Here is a 20,536-nt window from a genome sequence, read left to right as displayed (position 1 = left end):
ATAATTGCTTCTGTATTTATTAGCTGATATTCTTCTGTAAAATGACTTTTCTACAACAGCCATTCCTCTTTCTCTCTGTACTTATTATTATTATTATTCAATTTTTGGTAGACCACTATTAGGGACTTACTGATTTCTTTTCATATTCCTTTATTCAAATGCACGTACTATCTCAAACTTAGTAGAAATTTATATTGCTTCTACATTTTGCATTATAAATAATTCTGCAGTGACTAACACTGTACATGCTTGTTTCATATTTGTGGAATTGTATCTTCAGGGTATATCTTGGAAGTTGGATTGCTGGGTGAAGGTGAAGGGTACATGCATACTTTTAGGTATTTCTAGCCAACAAAGTATGAGAGTACATGTTCCCCAGAGCCTGACGGAAAATGTGTGTTCTCAACTTCTGGACAGTTCTCATGGTCAAGAAATGGTATTCTCTGTGGAGCATCTTTTGAGTTGTTGAAAGGCTATCTGGTGGGGCGCCTGGGTGGCTCAGTGGGTTAAGCCTCTGCCTTCGGCTTGGGTCATGATCTCAGGGTCCTGGGATCAAGCCCCGTGTCGGGCTCTCTGCTCAGCTGGGAGCCTGCTCCCTACTCCCCCACCTGCCTCTCTGTCTACTTGTTACCTCTGCCTGTCAAATAAATAAATAAAATCTTAAAAAAAAAAAAAAGCCATCTGGAAATCTTGTGTGTATGTTTGAGTCATATTGCTGTCTTAGCACATTTTTCTTAATACTGTCTAGGGCTAGTCTATTTTCTATTAAATCTTTGCAGGGGAGTTTAGTCTGAGCTGCTGATTTTTTTTTAATTACAAAATTTTTTTTTTATTTTTTAAAGATTTTTTTTATTTATTTGATAGATAGAGGTCATGAGTAGGCAGAGAGGCAGGCAGAGAGAGAGGAGGAAGCAGGCTCCCCACTGAGCAGAGAGCCTGATGTGGGGCTCGATCCCAGGACCCTGAGACCATGATCTGAGCCAAAGGAGAGGCTTTAACCCACCGAGCCACCCAGGTACCCCTTAATTTTAATTAATAAATAATTGTGAGGGCAAAAGATAGGTCAAAAGAGCAACTCATGGCTCCCATGGACAGTTTGTAACTCAAATGCCCATCAGTGGGTGAATGACTAAACACACTGTGGTATATCTGTATAACAGACTACTAGTTGGAAAGAAGAGGTAATGAACTATTAACTCATGCAACAACATGGATGAATCTCAAAATAATTATTCCTTTTTTAAAAATTATGTTGTCTTAATCACCATAAAGTACATCATTAGTTTTGATATAGTGTTCCATGTTTTTGTATAACATTTACTGTTTTTGTATAACAGCCAGTACTGATTGTAATATGTGCCCTCCTTAATGCCCATCACTGGGCTAACCCATCCCCCTGCTCCCCTCCCCTCTAAAACCTTAGTTTGTTTCCCAGAGTCCATAGTCTCTCACGGTTTGCTTACCCCTCTGATTTCCCCCCTTCATTTTTTCCTTCCTTCTCCTAATGACTTCCATGCTATTCCTTATGTTCCACAAATAAGTGAAACCATATGGTAATTGTCTTCCTCTTTTTGACTTATTTAACTTAGCATAATCTCCTCCAGTTCCATCCATGTCAATGCAAATGGTGGGTATTCATCTTTTCTGATGGCTGAGTAATATTCCATTGTATTTATGAATAAATAATCTTCTTTATCCATTGCTCTTTTGAAGGTCATCTTGGTTCCTTCTACAGTTTGGCTATTGTGGCCATTGCTGCTGTGAACATTGGGGTACATGTGGCCCTTCTTTCCACCACATCTGTATCTTTGGGGATAAATATCCAGTAGTGCAGTTGCTGGGCATAGCATGGCTCTATTTTTAACTTTTTGAGGAACCTCCACACTCTTTTCCAAAGTGGGTGCACCAACTTGCATTTCCTTTCTCCACATCCTCTCCAACATTTGTTATTTCTTGCCTTGTCAATTTTTGCCATTCTAACTGGTATATATGAAATAAGGTATATTTCAATGTGGTTTTGATTTGAATTTCCCTGATGGCTAATGAATGACGTTGATCGTTTTTTCACGTGTCTGTTAGCCATTCATTTGTCTTTGGAGAAGTGTCCGTTCATGTCTTCTGCCCATTTTTTGACTTGATCATTTGGTTTTTGGGTGTTGAGTTTGAGAAGTTCTTTATAGATCTTGGATACCAGCCCTTTATCTGTAGTGTTATCTGTGAGTATCTTCTCCCATTCCGTGGGTTGCCTCTTTGGTTTGTTGACTGTTTCCATTGCTGTGCAGAAACGTTTGATCTCGATGAAGTCCCAAACGTTCATTTTCGCTTTTGTTTCCCTTGCCTTTGGAGACCTGTCTTGAAAGAAGTAGCTGTGGCTGGTGTCGAAGAGGTTACCGCTTATGTTCTCCTCTAGGATTTTGAGAGATTTCTGCCTCACATTGAGGTCTTTCATCCATTTAGAGTTTATCTCTGTGTATCGTGTAAGAGAATGGTCAAGTTTCATTCTTCTGTATATAGCTGTCCAGTTTTCTCAGCACCATTTATTGAAGAGACTGTCTTTCCGTTGGATATTTTCTCCTTCTTTGTTGAAGATTATTTGACCATAGAGTTGCGGGTCCACATCTGGGCTCTCTATTCTGTTCCACTGATCTATGTGTCTGTTTTTGTGCCCGTACCATGCTGTCTGGGTGATCTCAGCTTTGTAATATAGCTTGAAATCAGGCAACATGATGCCCGAGCACTTTTTTTTTTTCTTTTTCAGCATTTCCTTGGTGGTTCAGGGTCTTTTCTGGTTCCATATAAATTTTAGGATTGTTTGTTCCAGGACTTGGAAAAAACCATTGGTGTTTTGACCAGGATGGCGTTGAAAGTATAGATTGCTCTGGACAGCATAGACATTTTAACAATGTTTATTCTTCTGGTCCATGAGTATGAAATGTTTTTCCATCTTTTTGTGTCTTCAGTTCCTTTCACGAGTGTTCTGTAGTTCCTCGAGTACAGATCCTTCACCTCTTTGGTTAGGTTTATTCCAAGGTATCTTATGGTTTTTGGTGCTATTGTAAATGGAATCAGTTCCCTAATTCTCTTTCTTCTGTCTCATTGTTGGTGTATAGAAATGCAACAGATTTCTGTGCATTGATTTTGTATCCTGCCACATACTGAATTGCTGTATGAGTTCTAGTAATTTGGGAGTGGAGTCTTCGGGTTTTCCACGTAAAGGATCATGTCCTCTGCAAAGAAAGGGAATTTGATTTCTTCTTTGTGGATTTGAATGCCTTTCATTTCTTTTGTTTTCTAATTGCTGTTGCTAGGACTTCTGGTACTATGTTTAAGAATAGTGGCAAGAGTGAGCATCTTTGTCACGTTCCTGATCTTAAGGGGAAGGCTCTCAGCTTTTCTCCATCAAGAATGATTTTCGCTGTGGGTATTTCATAGATGGTTTTTATGAAATTGAGGAATCTTCCTTCTGTCTCTACACTCTGAAGAGTCTTAATCAGGAAAGGATGCTGTATTTCGTCAAATACTTTTTCTACATCAATTGAGAGGACTATATGGTTCTTATCTCTTCTCTTATTAATGTGTTCTATCACACTGATTTGCATACATTGAACCACCTTGCATCCCAGGGACAAATCCCACCTGGTTATGATGGATAATCCTTTTTTTTTTTTTAAAGATTTTATTTATTTATTTGACAGAGAGAGATCACAAGCAGGCAGAGAGGCAGGCAGAGAGAGTGAGAGGGAAGCAGGCTCCCTTCAGAGCAGAGAGCCAGACGTGGGACTCGATCCCAGGACCCTGAGATCATGACCTGAGCCAAAGGCAGCGGCTTAAACCACTGAGCCACCCAGGCGCCCCGATGGATAATCCTTTTAATGTACTGTTGGATCCTAATGGGTAGGGTCTTGTTGAGAATTTTGGCATCTGTATTCATCAGGAATATTGTTTTGTAATTCTCCTTTTTTATAGGGTCTTTGCCTGGTTTTGGGATCAACGTAATGCTGGCCTGACAGAATGAGTTTGGAAGTTTTCCTTCTGTTTGTATTTTTGGAAAGAGCTTCAGGAGAATAGGTATTATTTCTTATTTGATTGTTTGGTAGAATCTTCCAGGGACTCTTGTTTTTTGGGAGGTTTTTGATCACTACTTCAATATCATTACTGGTTATTGGGTCTATTCAGGTGGTCAGTTTCTCGCTATTACAGTCTTGGTAGTTTTTAGGTTTCCAGGAAGACATCCATTTCTTCCACGTTCCTTAATTTATTGGCATATAGTCATTGATAATAATTTCTAATAATTGTTTCTGTTTCCTTGGTGTTAGTTGTGATCTCTCCCCTTTCATTCATGGTTTTATTAATTTGGGTCCTTTCTGTTTTCTTTTGGATAAGTCTGGCCAATTGTTTATCAGTCTTATTAATTCTTCAAGGAAGCAGCTTCTAGTTTCGTTGATCTGCTCTACTATATTTCTGGTTTCTAATTCGTTGATGTTTGCTCTAATCTTAATTATTTCTCTTCTTGTGCATTTGCATATTCTCTTAGGCTTTATTTGTTGTTTTTTTCCAGTTCCTTAAGGTGTAAAGTTAATTTGTGTATATGCGATTTTTCTATTTTTTTTTGAGTGAGGCTTGGATGGCTATGTGTTTCCCCCTTAGGATCACCTTTGCAGTATCCCATAGGTTTTGTACCAATGTGTTTTCATTCTCATTGGTTTCCACGAATTATTTATGTTCTTCTTTGATTTCCTGGTTGATCTAAACATTCTTAAGCAGGGTGAGCTTTAGCTTCCCAGTGTTTAAATTTCTTCCAAACTTTTTCTTATGATTGAGCTCCAGTTTCAAAGCATTATGGTCTGAGAATATGCAGGGAATAATCTCAATCTTTGGTATTGGTTGATACCTGATTTGTGTCCCAGTATGTGGTTTATTCTGGAGAAAGTTCCATGTGTGTTTGAGAAGAATAAGTATTCTGATATTTTAAGGTGAAATGTCCTGTAGTATATGTATGAGGTCCATCCGGTCCAGTGTGACATTCTGAGCTCTTCTTTCTTTGTTGATTTTCTGCTTAGATGATCTATTGCCGAGAGTGGAGTGCCGAGGTCTCTTATGTAGTGGCTGCTCCCATGTTGGGGGCATAAATATTTACAATTGTTCGATCCTCTTGTTGGAAAGACCCTTTAAGAATGATATAGTGTCCTTCTGTATCTCTAAGTGCAGTCTTTAGCTTAAAATCTAATTTTTCTGATATGAGAATTGCTACCCCAGCTTTCTTTTGAGGTCTGTTGGTATGAAAAATGATTCTCTATCCCTTCACCTTCAGTCTGGATGTACCTTTAGGTTCAAAATGAGTTTCTTGTAGGCAGGATAGGTATGGGTCATGTCTTTTTATCCAGTCTGCAACCCTGTGCCATTTCATGGGAACTTATGTTAACATTGATGTTAAGAGTGATTATTGAAAGATACGATTTTATTGTCTGTAATTCCTGTTCTATATCACTGTTGGGGTTTTTCTCCTTTTATGGAACCCCCCTTAATATTTCTTATAGGGCTTGCTTTGTGGTCATATATTCTTTCAGTTTCTGCCGTTCTTGGAAGCTCTTTGTCTCTCCATCCATTTTGAATGACAGCCTTGCTGGATAAAGTATCCTTGCATTCATGTTCTTCTCATTTAGTACCCTGCATTTGTCTTGCCTTTTTGTTTACGTTGTAGAAGTATTGAAAAAAATTGGTTGGTGCTGTATTCACGGAGAGTCATGCATCCTTCTGCTTCCTATTTATAAATTAGAGGAAGACAGTGAGGCATTGTGACAACCTTCAAGACAGTTTATCACTCACCGTCTGTTCCAGTACAGATTGTAAGAGGTTTTAAATCATATCTGATATAGAAACGAGGCCTTCATACTTCAGAAAACTGGTCAGTGAAAGAACAGCTGTGAGACCTGTCATGGAAATGGTAACATAGAATTTCAGTCAAGTCATAGTTCAAATAAATGTCTGTCCCTCTGGGGTTGTCCTTTAGAAGACGAGTGACTAGGGCAGCACTTAATGTGACACAGTCATCACTCCAAAGCTGAATTGTCCAGTATCTGTTCTGTTCCAGTGGGCACCACTTTCTCTTCCTGGAAAGGGAATCTTCTCAAACCCCCATGGTCCATTGAGGCATCTCATCCACCTGGACCTCCCAGGAATGCCCACCAGAATCAAGTCTTTCAGAACACAGGACTGGATAAGCTAGAAGTCTCTCTGGAATTGAATGAACTCTCTGCTTTTGCCTTCACAGTTGTCAAAGTTTTTTCTGGTTTTGGTCTTTGTTGTTGTTTTTTATCCTCAGAGAGAAGCAGATTAGGACGTGCTGTTCTGGGATCCAGAGTAACTTCTTTCAGTCCTTGTATCACTTTTAGGAGATCTGAATACCATGGAGGAAGACCGCATCCTTCTGTCCTTAACTGGAAAGGACGAGAGCGTGGGCCTCAGGCTCCCCGGCTGCACATGCCCTTGCCATCCATCAGCAGTTTCACTTCTGACGTCATACCCTTTTCTGTCACCTTCTCTGGTAGATCGTTGAGTATGGAAATGTAATCTCAGCATGTTGTTATGTTTGCGTTAAGTTTCTACTGAATGTCCTTCTCTTCCTCTGTGAAGCTTGAGAAAACTGTGTAGGGGAGGAAGGAGAATTTTCCCTCTACCCTTCTGAGTTCTTAGTAGAGACCCCTGCAATAAAAGACAAATCAACAAGACAAAAACAACTTTATTCATATGTATACATCATGTGTCTGCGGGAGATACCCAGGGAGAAATGAGTAGCTTCCAGGAGTGGCTTAGAGCTCAGACTGAAGCACTCTCTTAGAAAAGACAGGGGAAGAAAGATGGAGGCCTCGTAAAGGAGAGTAAATGGTTTTTACGAAAGATGCGTGGGCCCCTTGGAAAAATAGATGGGAGGTATGGTAGCTTGTGACAGAGTGTGTCTGGGTGTGATGTCAACTTCTAGTCTTTATACAGCGGTGACCACAGGCAGTCTTCCCTGGGTGATGAAACCCTTGGGGAGGGGATTTATGGTGATTGAGCTCCTTTTGGGGGAACCCAGTCTATACTTAGGCAGATAAGGGGAGTTCAGAGAAGGCTTCTCCCTGCATTTGCTATTTTTCAAGTGCCTACAGCTCAAAATAATATATCAAAGCTGTATATTTTGGGTGGCGCGTCCGGAGCTCCTACTGTCACATTTCGGAGTGGCGTATTCTGTTGCCCTGCATCTGTCTCTTGCTCATGTATAACAAACTGGTTCAGATGCTGAAATTCAGTAACTTCTGTCTCTGGTTTTCCACCTCTGTCTCTCAGTTCTAGTGGCTTTCTCTCTTGGGCAGTTGCACCAGCTTCTGAACGCCTGCCACTTGCTTCTTCTTCAGGGGGTCAACATAACTGCTGAGGCTTTTCCTATGATGAGAGGCAGAACCTCATGTAGTGGCCCTGGTGATCAGGGCACTGAGTGCAAGGGGACAAACACCTCTAGGTCCCCCTGACAGAGAAGGGGCAGGGCTTCATTGCAATTCTACGTAAGCATGTTTATTCCTGCCCCTGCCTCTTACTTCTGGTGTTGTGGAGAAGCCTGGAAATTCCCATTATCCTTCCAGCTGAGTGTTGCTTTTGGGCTGCTCTTAGCATTGGGGGTGGTAGGCAGGGCAAGGGAACACGTCCTATAGATCGACCCAGGACTGCCGTTTGCAGTAGCAATAGAAGTTGTGGCCATACCTGATGGTGATGGGATCACTTGGGTAATTCTGACAAAGTGGTTGTCCTCTGCCTGGAGTCCCACTAAGGTTACTGTGGCCAACACTGGGACAGAGATGGGTTTTCTCCAAAGAGGTTGGGGTCTGTAGGTCCTCTCTAGTGAGAAGTGGATATGCCCCCAGATCTGACATACTTGGTGCCAAGGACCTTATAATTGGAAATTCTAAGCCGCAGTGTACATTGTGCATAAGACCCCATATCGATGCAGACCTTTTTTGAACTTTCTATCTAAAAATATATTAAAATTTACTTAAATTTCAGTGTGTCTAGAAATTCTATTGATACTATTTTTAGCCTAATATGAATTTCTTATGCCTTGTCATCTAAAATTGATATAAACGATAACCACCTTTTTGGGTGGTTATTTTGGGGTAACCCCCAAAATAACCAATCTGTTCATTTTTCTACATAATAAGATCTTCAAAATATTTCTCTCATGGTCATGGTGTTTTGAAGGATCTTGTGTGGGCTGGTCACACACAATTGACTATCAGATGCCTGTGTTTCGGCTTTAACGTTGAAGGACCCACTTCTTTCCCACTGTTCAGACGAAGACTCCAAAAACAGACTCAACAAGAACTTATCTGTGGGGATCTGACAGGCCACTGACATTCCTGTCACTTCTGTTAAGGAGAGAAATACTGAGTGGAAGCTGATCGGAATTGTTATGCTTTGTCTTTTACAGGCATTCTGGAGCCGCTAGAGCAGGGGTTTACAACCTCACCAAGTCCTTGGCTGTGGAATGGGCTAGCAGTGGAGTAAGGATCAACTGTGTTGCCCCTGTAGGTAAACGTTCCATATGAACGCTGTTGACAAGTTGTGCTTTTCTGATTCACTTTGTATTGTCGATGGAGGTATTTGTTCATATGCATGCAGACTAGGAAACACAGGTTTTTAAAAATAGGTAAAATTGGAGAGACTTATGCTTCGATTTACGACTAGACTGTCAAGCAGGTGAAAGGAAGTCAATGATTCTCAGTCTTGGAGGTATCTTAGAATCATCCAGGAAACATTTAAAAAACATTGAAAGGTAAGCTTGATTCCCTACTATGGAGTTGAGGTGTTGGTCTTTTTAAAAGCCACCTAGGAAATTCAAATGCAAAATGAAGATTGAGAACCTCTGCTTTAGAGAACAAATATTTGCCAGATTATGTTGTTATTTCTTGGTGTATCCTTAATGCTTCTTTAGGAGAGAGTGAAAAAACTAAGGTCTAATTCAAGTTAAAGATTGATTAGAAGTGAAGAGAAAATGCCTTGGGAACATACTTGAAAACTAGTAAAAGCCAAATCAAAGAATTCCCAAACAATTGAAATTTTATTTATTTATATTGGATTCAAATATTTTATCTGTGGTTTTACCATAATGAAAACCCGTGAAACCATTGTATTTTCCATGTCTCACATAACCACAGCCCAGGCTTCTGTTACAAATCAGAGATGCCTGGTGGAAAACTCAATAGACTCCTCTATCCCCCTTTTCCTACTTAATTGCCTCGCTGATCTATTTGTCGAATTATGCTTTTAGAGAACACATCTCTTCAGGAAAAATATAGGGCTTAGCTGGTTATTCAGGGAGAAGGGTTCACAAAATGAACATTCATATAATCCACTTGTAATCATGGTTAACTGTACTTCCTTGACAATATGAGAAAAATTAATATTAGAAATGTTGACTTTTCTATTAAGCCACTTTTTTGGTGTTGGTTGATGACTGCCTTGATGTCTTTGTGATTTTAAAATTTAGTTTTATGTACTTCATTTTGTTCTTTTTTTATTCTTAAACATAGGGAGTCATTTATTCCCCGACAGCTATTGAAAACTATGGTCCATCGGCAAACGACTTATTTGGAGGGTTCTTTAAGAGAATCCCAGCTAAGCGCATTGGAGTTCCTGAGGAGGTAATGTATATTTCTAACATTGATTCCAATTGCTTTCTTTTATACTTTGTAATATTGTGACATTTGGTGTCCTTTTTACACAGTCTCATAGTTGATAGAGGGTGACAGAGATGAGTGGTCCCATTGACACCAGCCCATTTCCCCTACACTTTCTGGCTCTGTGCCTTACACACTCACAGCTCTCTTTATCCAGAACGGAAAGCAGTGTGAATGAAGAACAGCCTGGTTTTATTTCATTGCACTTTTCAGCTATGTTATTTTATCACATGGCCTTTGTTGGTACACAGGACCCTAAGTCAAATCAGGTGAAGTTCCGTACTTCACTTCCAGAACTATGTGAAGTTCCATACTTGGTTTCTGTACGGTGACCAGATTTAAGTATGTAGAAATCAGTAGGTTTCTTAAAGGCCAGCAATATCAGTCTTAAAATACAATGGAAAAAGGATATTGTTTCTATAATAATAAAAATGGAACTACGTGATATAAACTTAGCTCTAAACAACAAGAAATTTATTCCTGAAGAACAGGAAAAAAGAATAAATAGAAACATGTCATAATCCTCAATTTAATTTCATTAAAATCATGGTTCCCTTTGTTTGATGACAGAGGGTCGCTACACTTCTGGTGAGCGTAGCATAACATAGAGTTGTGAGATACTATGTTGTATGCTTGAAACTAATGTAATGTCGAGTGTCAACTGTACTTCAATAAAAAAGAATAATAAATAATAGGGTGCCTGGGTGGCTCAGTTGGTTGAGCGACTGCCTTCGGCTCAGGTCATGATCCCGGACTTCCAGGATCGAGTCCCGCCTCGGGCTCCCAGCTCTTTGGGGAGTCTGTTTCTCCCTCTGATCTTCTCCTCTCTCATGCTCTCTCTCACTCATTCTCTCTCAAATAAATAAATAAAATTAAAAATAATAATAATAATAAACAATAAAAATATATAATATCAAGTTTCCCTAAACTAATGCATACATTTGATATAGTTTTGGAATTAAACACACTGATTCTAAAGTTTGTCTAGAGAAATATTAATGCAAAAGCAGCCAAAAAGTGTTTTGAAAGAGAATAATGGGGGGAATTTGACCTTCCCAGTATCAAAACATATTATAAATGTCATACTTCTTTAGGGTATCTGGTGCTGACATGAACAGAATAAATTTAGTGGAACAAAATGTACTCCTTTATCAGTACCATGTGTATATAAGGAGTTTAATAGGATAAAAGTAGCTTTTCAAGTCTGCGAGGAAAGGATTGACCATTTAGCGTAAGTCTTATGGCAATTGGCTGTTTCATTAGAAAGACATTAGGCCTCTTACCTCGTATCACTTACAAAATAATTTTCACATGTATTGAAGTGCTAAATGTAAAAGCAAAACCGTTAAACTCTTCAAAGAAAAAGTTTTCTAATTTCTAAACTAGCTTTCATTGGCATTTTGATGTCTTTCTTTCCAGAAATTTACTAGGCATACCCCAAAAGACCCATATTTACCAACCGTTTTACAGATTGGGATTCTACTGTATGTGTTTTTCTGCCACTTGCCTATGGCTATACCATGATATGTTTAATTAGATTCTACTGTTGCATGTTTAGAAACCATTTATATTTCTGATATTGTGGTAATTCTATAGTGAACATCCCTGAACACAGATGTGCACTCTTGTGTCAGGAGTAACTTTCTCGACTTCTTGAAGTAAAATAGTTTTGCATATTAAGCTTTTGGAGGATACTGTTAAATCAGACATTTGATGGGTCATTTTAAGTGAGATGTTTGGATTTCTATTCTGAAAACTAAGAGGGGTTTTAAAAGATTTTAACCAAGGAAGTGATATGATTAAATTTTTATTTTGCACAGAACACTCCCTTTGTTTATGTGAACTATATTATCTCTATTTGCTGTATAGAAATGAAAATTGAGAAGTTTAAGGAATATTTATCAGTTCAGTTAAAATAATAGTAATAAAGACATTATGTGTTAACATAATATTTTTAGTGAAAGTTGCTATACTTTATTTTTTTTTTAAAGATTTTATTTATTTATTTGACAGATAGAGATCACAAGTAGGGAGAGAGGCAGGCAGAGAGAGAGAGAGGAGGAAGCAGGCTCCCTGCCAAGCAGAGAGCCCGACGCGGGGCTCGATCCCAGGACCCTAGGATCATGACCTGAGCGAAAGGCAGAGGCTTTAACCCACTGAGCCACCCAGGCGCCCCTGAAAGTTGCTATACTTTAAAAAGCAAAAGAAAACCATTTTTTGCATTTGCTTTACACTTTTCTCTCATTCATGTATGGCTTAACAAAATACAGCTGGATGCTCACATCTGTGTCTGCATTCTATATGTTGCTATATATTGTTTTGTTTAAAGCATATGAAGAAATCCAGTTTCATGTACATGTACAGTTGGAAAAGGGAGGAGCGTTGTTTTTTTTTCTTTAAGATTTTTTTTTAAATTTATTTATTTGACAGACAGAGATCACAAGCAGCCAGAGAGAGAGGAGAAAGCAGGCTTCCTGCGGAGCAGAGAGCCTGATGTGGGGCTTGATCCCAGGACCCTGGGATCATGACCTGAGCTGAAGGCAGAGGCTTTAACCCACTGAGCCACCCAGGTGCCCCAGGGAGGAGTGTTTTAATGGTCTTTTTAGATTATTGTGGATATTCTTTGATATTTGATAAGTGGCTGTTTCTTAAAGATGGGTTGCAATGTGGGTTGACCTCAGACCATGTCAATGAATCTTTTGTACTCTGTTACATTAAAACCCACTTGTGTTTCTTGCACTTTGATTAGCTGTTTCACCCAAACATGATTTTGTGACATAAGTTATTGTTCTTTTGGGAAAAACTGGTCCACCGCGTTATGGAGAACTTGTAGATGTTGACACACAATCCATTATACAATATCAAAAGATCACATTTGTGAGGAGTCCAAGATGGTGAGAAGTAAGAGCCCTTCTCATTCTGAACACCTGCGAACTCAAGTAGAGATCTAAGAAAAGACTTGCTAGGTTCTACAAAGAGAAAAGTGAACACTTTCTGCAGGAATGACAAGACAGAAAAACTCACCTCAAAAAAAGAGAATAAGAGGCAGTACTGACCACCAGGAACCTAATCAGTATGGATATAATAAGTAAGATGCCAGAGCTAGAGGTCAAAATAACGATTATACTAATTGGGCTTGAAAAAAGCATAGAAGACACTAGAGAATCCCTTTCTGGAGAAAAAAGGGGACTAAAATCTAATAAGTCAAAAATTAAAAAGGCTATTAATGAGATGCAATAAAAAATGGAGTCTACATTTTTTAGGTAGGATAAATGAGGCAGAAGAGAGAATTAGTGATACAGAAGACAAAATGATAGGGAATAAATAGCTGCGAAAAAGAGAGATAAACAACTACTGGATCACGTGGGGGACAATTTGAGAGATAAGTGATACAATACAGCAAAGCAATATTAGAATAGTTGGGATCTCAGAAGAAGAGGAAAGAGAGGAGGGTGCAGAAGGTATATTGGAGCAAATTATAGCTGAGCACTTACGTAATCTGGGGAAAGAAACATACATTCAAGTCCAGCAGACACAGAGAAGCCCTCTCAAAATCAATAGAAATAGATCAACACCTCAGTATATAACAGTGAATCTTGCACATCTCAGAGACAAAGAATGTCCTGAAAGCAGCCCCGGACAAGAGGTCCATAACCTACAAGGGTAAAAACATTAGATGAGCAGCAGACCTATCCACAGAGACCTGGCAGGCCAGAAAGGATTGGAATGATACATTGAGGGTGCTAAATGGGAAGAACATGCAGTCAAGAATATTTTATCCAACAAGGATGTCATTCAAAATAGAAGGAAAGATAATAAGCTTCCAGGACAAACAGAAAATAAAAGAATTTGTGATCACCAAACCAGCCCTGCAAGAAATATTAAAGGGGATCCTTTAAACATCAAGAGAACTTAACAGTGACATAGACCAGAAAGGAACAGAATCAATATACAGAAACAGTGACTTTACAGGTAATACAATGACACTAAATTGATATCTTTCCATGGTTACTCTGAATGTAAATGGGCTAAATGCCCCAATCAAAAGACACAGGTTATCAGGTTGGATAAAAAAGCAAGACCTGTCGATATGTTATCAGCAAGAGAGTCATTTTAGACCCAGAGACATCTCCAGATTTAATGTGAGGGGATGAAAAGTCATTCATTATACCAGTGGACATCAAAGGAAAGCTGGGGTGGCAATCTTTATATCAGACAAAGTAGATTTTAAACTGAAGACTATAATAAAAGATGAGGAACGATGCTATATTATAATTGAAGGCTCTATCCAACAAGAAGATCTAACAATTGTAAACATTTATGCTCCTACATGGGAGGAGCCAATTATATAAGCCAATTAATAACAAAATTAAAAAAAATCAGTAATAATAGTAGGGGATATTAATGCCCCCCTCACTGTAATGGACAGATGTTCCAAGCAGAAGATAAACAAACAAGGCTATGAATGACACACTAAACCAGCTAGACCTCACAGATCTATTCAAAACATTCCATCTTAAAGCAAAAGAATATACATTCTTCCCAAGTGCTCATGGAACATTACCCAGAATAGATCACATACTGGATCACAAATCAGAATTCAACCAGTACCAAAAGGTAGGGGTCATTCCATGCATATTTTCAGACCAATTGGAACTTAATCACAAGTGGAAATTTGAAAAGAACTCAAGTACATGGAGGCTAAAGAGCATCCTACCAAAGAATGAATGGGTCAACCAGAAAATTGAAGAAGACTTAAAAAAATCATGGAAACCAATGAAAATGAAAAGACAACTGTTCAAAATCTTTGGGATGCAGCGAAGGTAGTTCTAAGAGGGAAGTATATAGCACTACAGGCCTTTCTCAAGAAACAAGAAAGGTCTCAAGTATACAGCCTAACCTTACACCTAAATTACCTGCAGAAAGACCCAAAAAAGAAAGCCTAGGCCCAGCAGAAGAGAAGTAATAAAGATTATAACAGAAATCAATGAAATAGAATTCAAAGGAACAGTAGAACAGATCAACGAAACTAGGAGCTGGTTCTTTGAAAGAATTAAAAAGATTGATAAAACCCTGGCCAGACTTATCAAAAAGAAGAGAAAGGACCCAAATAAATAAAATCATGAATGAAAGAGGAGAGATCACAACCAATACCAAGGAAATACAGACAATTGTCAGAATATATTATGAGCAACTATATGCCAACAGACTAGACAATCATGGAGAAATGAATGTGTTCCTAGAGACATATAAACTACCAAAACTGAACCAGGAAGAAATAAAAAACCTAAACAGACCCATAACCAGCAAGGAAATTGAAGCAGTCATCAAAAATCTCTCAACAAACAAGAGCCCAGGGCCAGAGGGCTTCTCAGGGGAATTCACAAGAGTTTTATCCACAGCAGTCACGTTGTTTTAACGGGCCTCAAATAGAAAAAGGCAGTTAATCTTCTGTGTTCTGTCAGGTTGCACACGGACTATAGATGTGTGTTACAGCTGTGTTTCGAGATGTGTTTCCTTGGGCAGGGAAGCAGCCCCAGGTGGGGAGCATCTGCTTTTCTGTGTGCATGTGTGTTTCTGTTTCCAGATCTCCCCACTGGTCTGCTTCCTGCTGTCCCCTGCGGCTTCCTTCATCACCGGACAGTTGGTGGATGTGGACGGGGGCCAGTCCTTGTATACACACCTCTTCAATGTACCAGGTGGGCCCACAAGAAATGACCATCACTAACTTTATGCCTTTTCAGGTTCAAGTTCTCAAAATCTCTTTCTTTTTGTTAAGATTTTCTTTATTTGAGAGAGAGAGAGAAAGAGCAGAAGCAGGGGGAGCTGCAGGCAGAGGCAGAGGGAGAAGCAGGCTCCCCACCGAGCAGCGAGCTTGATGTGGGACTTGATCCCAGGACGCTGGGATCATGACCTGAGCCGAAGGCAGACGCTTAACCGACTGAGCCATGCAGGTGCCCACGTTTTCAAAAAATTTTTAAGCAGTTACAGAAAGGATTAGGGTTTTCTCTCACAGAACATAAAACATGTACAAAATGTTTATATTCCTGAAAGCATCTTTAAAGGAAATGTTCCCAGTCAAAGAAAATATCTAAATATTTTTTATCATAGCACATATTTATCTATTTTAAGAAATTGCCTTGTGTATATAGCTTGGTGGATTTTTAACCTTGAAAAATATTCTTGATATGAATATATATGTATAAGGAGGAGATAGAAAAGAGGCAAGAGGTTGTCCTATTTTTAAGATGTAATTCCTCTTTGTTCCTCTAATAAGTGAGTTGTACATCTGAGCAGAAGACTGAGACCTATTACGTGGGGAAGGGTGCTACGGTACCATTTTACATTATCTTAAGGATATATATTGAATGAAACCATAGGAATTTGCTATATTCAACCATTTTTTTCTTTTTTGTTAATTTAACTTAATTTTTTTTCAGTGATCCATAATTCATTCTTTATGCACCACACCCAGTGCTCCATGCAATACATGCCCTCCTTAATACCCATCACCAGGCTCACCCAACCCCCCACCCCACTCCCTTCCAAAACCCTCAGTTTGTTTCTCAGAGTCCACAGTCTCTCATGGTTCATCTACTCCTCCAGTTTCTCCCAACTCACTTTTCCTCTCCATCTCCCAGTGTCCTCCATGTTATTCCTTATGCTCCACAAGTAAGTGAAAGCATATGATAGTTGACTCTCTCTGCTTGACTTATTTCACTCAGCATAATCTCTTCCAGTCCTGTCCATGTTGATACAAAAGTTGGGTATTCATCCTTTCTGATGGAGGCAAAAATATTCCATTGTATATATGGACCATATCTTCTTTATCTTTTCGTCTGTTGAAGGGCATCTTGGCTCTTTCCACAGTTTGGCGACTATGGGCATTGCTGCTGTGAACACTGGGGTACAGATGGCCCTTCTTCTCACTACGTCTGTATCTTTGTGGTAAACACCCAGTAGTGCAATTGCAGGGTCATAGGGAAGCTCGATTTTTAATTTCTTAAGGAATCTCCACACTGTTTTCCAAAGTGGCTGCACCAACTTGCATTTCTACCAACAGTATAAGAGGGTTCCCCTTTCTCCACATCCTCTCCAACACTTGTTGTGGACTGTCTTATTAATTTTGGCCATTCTAACTGGTCTAAGGTGGCATCTCCATGTGGTTTAGATTTGAATCTCCCTGATGGCTAATGACGATGAACATTTTTTCATGCGTCTGTTCGCCATTTGTATGTCTTCTTTGGAGAAGTGTGTGTTCATGAATTCTGCCCATTTTTTGACGTGATTATCTGTTTTGTGTGTGTTGAGTTTGAGGAGTTCTTTATAGATCTTGGATAGCAGCCCTTTGTCTGTAGTGTCGTTTGGGAATACCTTCCTCACCACTTTTAATATACAAAAGCAGTAATTTCATGAGTCTCAGCCAAATATAGACGTTGCACAGAAATATAAAATTCAAAGGTATTTACACTATTGCTGAAGAGTGTTCAGTGGCTTCTAGCAAATCAAAGTGTGGTTGATGTAATGCATGTGAATTTCTTTTTTTTTAAAGAGTTATTTATTTATTTTTATTTCAGTGAGAGAGAGAACACGGGATAAGGGGTAGGCAGAAGGACAGGGAGAGTGAATCTCAAGCAAACTCTTTGCTGAGCATGGAGTCCAAAGCAGGGCTCAATCTCATGACCCTGAAATCAGACCTGAGCTGAAACCAAGGGTTGGACACTTAACCGACTGGGCCACTCCAGATCCCTGCATGTGTATTTCAGTTTCATATCAGGGACCGAGGTTCACCCTACTCTTTTGTGTACTAACAGTCTACTCCAGGCTTCAGACCTTCTTTGCATTAATAAATGATAAGTATGGGACTTCATATTATTATTTCCCCCTCCTATCTAAATTTCTTTACTAGTAATTACTAGTAACATCAATGTGGTCATGTGCAGAAGATATCATGGTTTTTGTTTTTTTTTTTTAATTTCATTTATTTATTTGACAGAGATCACAAGTAGGCAGAGAGGCAGGCAGAGAGAGAGAGAGGGAAGCAGGCTCCCCATTGAGCAGAGAGCCCAATGAGGGGCTCGGTCCCAGGACCCTGGGATCATGACCCGAGTCAAAGGCAGAGGCTTTAACCCACTGAGCCACCCACGCGCCCCAGATATCATGGTTTTAAGGCCCCTGGTTAGAAAGACAGAAACTCCTCCATGTTGTACAATACCATTTTCCAATAGTAGTTAAAGTGGCCACTTCCCTCCCCGGCGGAGCTGAGGGTATTTGTCCGATTCTCATTTAGAAAGGGAAAGGAAACGCAGGGCTCCATCTCACGACCCTGAGGTCATGACCTGAGCCAAAATTAAGAGTCGGATGCTCACCCGACTTAACCACCCAAGTGCCCCAAACACTGTATTTATTGGTATACAGATTTTTAAAATTTTTTGGTGAAATCAGCTACAGCAATTTTTCAAGAATATACTCCCTCCACCACCCAGGGATGCCTGGGGGGCTCAGTCAGTTAAGCAGCTGCCTTCAGCTCAAGTCATGATCCCAGGGTCCTGGGATGGAGTCTCACATCGGGCTCCCTGCACAGCGGGAATCTGCCTCTCCCTCTGCCTGATCTGCTTGATGTTCCCCGGCTTGTGCTCCCTCTCTCTCTGACAAATAAACAAAATCCTAGAAAAGAAAAGAAAACAATATAATTCTGCCCCCACCCCACTATGAGTGGGAAAACTGAGCCTTTCCTTCCTGTGTTTTCTTGAAGATTGCCAGCCCGGGAGTGGCGAGTCCTGGAGTAGAAGATCACACAGTAGCCGTGTGATCTGGGAAAGTTAATTTCTGTAGGCTTCCATTTTCCTTTCTGTAAAGCGGGGTCACTTCCAGCATTTATTGGGTAAACGGCTGGAAGCATTAAATTAGATAATGCACATTTATAGCCTCTCTGACAAGTTTTTAGCTGTAGCTCATACTGGCCTGAGCAAGAAGGGCATTTGTTGGCCCGTAACTGAACGGTCTGCTAGACTTGAATTATTCGCTCATTGAACTCTTCGGGGGCAATGTTTCTTTTTTTTCTTTTCCCTCTGTTTTTGCTTCTGTGGTGTTGGCTTTCTCTTAAGACGGACTCTCCTGGTTGCAGAACAGCTGCCTGTCCCCCTAAAGCCACATGCTTTGTTTTCCCCAGCCTGCTGGACAGAGAGAAGGGAGGGGAATGACGTTTTATAGCATTTCTAGCAGAATTCCGAGACTTTCTCTGTTGTGGACCAGCTGATATGTGTAGCCCTCCCCAACCAGTAGCCAGAGGCGTGACTTAGCTCAGTCGGAGACCAAAGTGGGGCCACTTCCCCAGAAACTCATGGATTTCCCCAGTGCAGGTGGAGGCTCTTGGAAAGAGAGGATGAGGGACTGGATGCTGCACAGGCAGCTGTGTGTGCCCAGTCCAAAGTAAGCATCCTGGTTCCTAAAGAAATAGTATGTGTGGAACAGCTGCGGTACACCGAGCACTCTGCATAGGCCGACAAACTTAATTTTAACAACTTTAGAAGAGCAGATATTGTTAGCAACCACCCCACCCCCACCCCACCCCAGGAAAACGGGCTCAGGAGGAGGAACCTCTCCAAATTTGGAAATGCTAGAACGTGGCAGGGCTGGGAATTCAAAACCAGGATTTTCTCAAGACCTTTGCCAGTTGTCCCAATGATTTCTTGTTCTTGCCGAGAAAAGAAAAGGGGTGAACCAGGGAAAATAAGAAGAGAGTCTGTTGGTAACTAAGACGATGAAGGAGGTTAATAGATTTGTGCTTGATGTGAGCTTTTTGCTTACTCACCAGATCACGACAACTGGCCTGACGGACCAGGGGACCTTTCTGTTGTCAAACAAATGAAGGAGGCTTTGAAGAGTAAAAGCAAGCTCTAAGCTAAGGAAACTACATGTGTCTTTTGTCTCCAAATGCCTTAGTATCTCAAGAACACATTTTGGTGCTTTCCAGGAGCTGATAATATGAAGGGAAAAATCACTTTCTGCCTTTTAATGTTATCAGTCATGCCTTTGCAAATACTGTTCTTGAAATAATGCATGTTTAAGCTCCAAACAACACTGTTTAGCCTGTGATTAAAGATTTCCTTTTTAGAGGGCGCCTGGGTGGCTCAGTGGGTTAAAGCCTCTGCCTTCCGCTCAGGTCATGATCCCAGGGTCCTGGGATAGAGACCCGCATCAGGCTCTCTGCTCTGCAGGGAGCCTGCTTCCTCCTCTCTCTCTGCCTGCCTCTCTGCCTAGTTGTGATTTCTCTCTGTCAAATAAATAAAATATTAAAAAAAAAAAGATTTCTTTTTAGGAATGGGGCTTAACATAGTTTATGATTATGCCTTTCATATCTAAGCAAGCTAATTGAAAAATGAAATCATTTCAAAATAGTAATAGAGGTATCATGATCTCCCAAAAAGGTTTTAATATTTGGTTGTAAAGGTGGGCAGTGAACCCAAATTCTGGCCTCAGAATGATTCTTTAAAACTAGAGATATACAGTGATTCATATCTCATGGTGGGTATCATGCTTTTGGAGCCATAAAGCATTATGATAATTATCGATGAATGATTTATTTTGTTCATGAAGTTACATTTGCATAAAGCCTCTTGAGTCAGAAGAAAAATAAAGTCATGTGCAGCATTTCTTGGAAGCATTTGATTTGTGTCTTGATTTCCAATCTAAAGTATTCCCCTTTTTTGTGGCGCCTGGGTGGCTCTGTGTGTTAAAGCCTCTGCCTTCACCTCAGGTCATGATCCCAGGGTCCTCGGATCGAGCCCCGCATCTAGCTCTCTTCTCCGCAGGGAGTCTGCTTC

General features: G+C 40.1%; 1 protein-coding gene across 1 annotated transcript in view; it reads left to right on the top strand.

The window, feature by feature from the left end:
• Positions 1 to 19,925, top strand: part of LOC123951012 (peroxisomal trans-2-enoyl-CoA reductase-like) — a 29,256-nt gene extending 9,331 nt beyond the window's left edge. Inside the window, exons 5-8 of the mRNA XM_046019569.1 lie at positions 8,462 to 8,558; positions 9,564 to 9,674; positions 15,298 to 15,409; positions 19,528 to 19,925. Of these exons, the coding sequence (XP_045875525.1) occupies positions 8,462 to 8,558; positions 9,564 to 9,674; positions 15,298 to 15,409; positions 19,528 to 19,613 (406 nt within the window). The 3' untranslated portion in view covers positions 19,614 to 19,925. The remainder of the gene's footprint in view (positions 1 to 8,461; positions 8,559 to 9,563; positions 9,675 to 15,297; positions 15,410 to 19,527) is intronic.
• The last annotated feature ends 611 nt before the right edge of the window (positions 19,926 to 20,536 follow it).

Source organism: Meles meles, chromosome 9, assembly GCF_922984935.1.
Source record: "Meles meles chromosome 9, mMelMel3.1 paternal haplotype, whole genome shotgun sequence".
Classification (NCBI taxonomy): domain Eukaryota; kingdom Metazoa; phylum Chordata; class Mammalia; order Carnivora; family Mustelidae; genus Meles; species Meles meles.
This window is presented reverse-complemented; position numbering and strand designations above follow the sequence as displayed.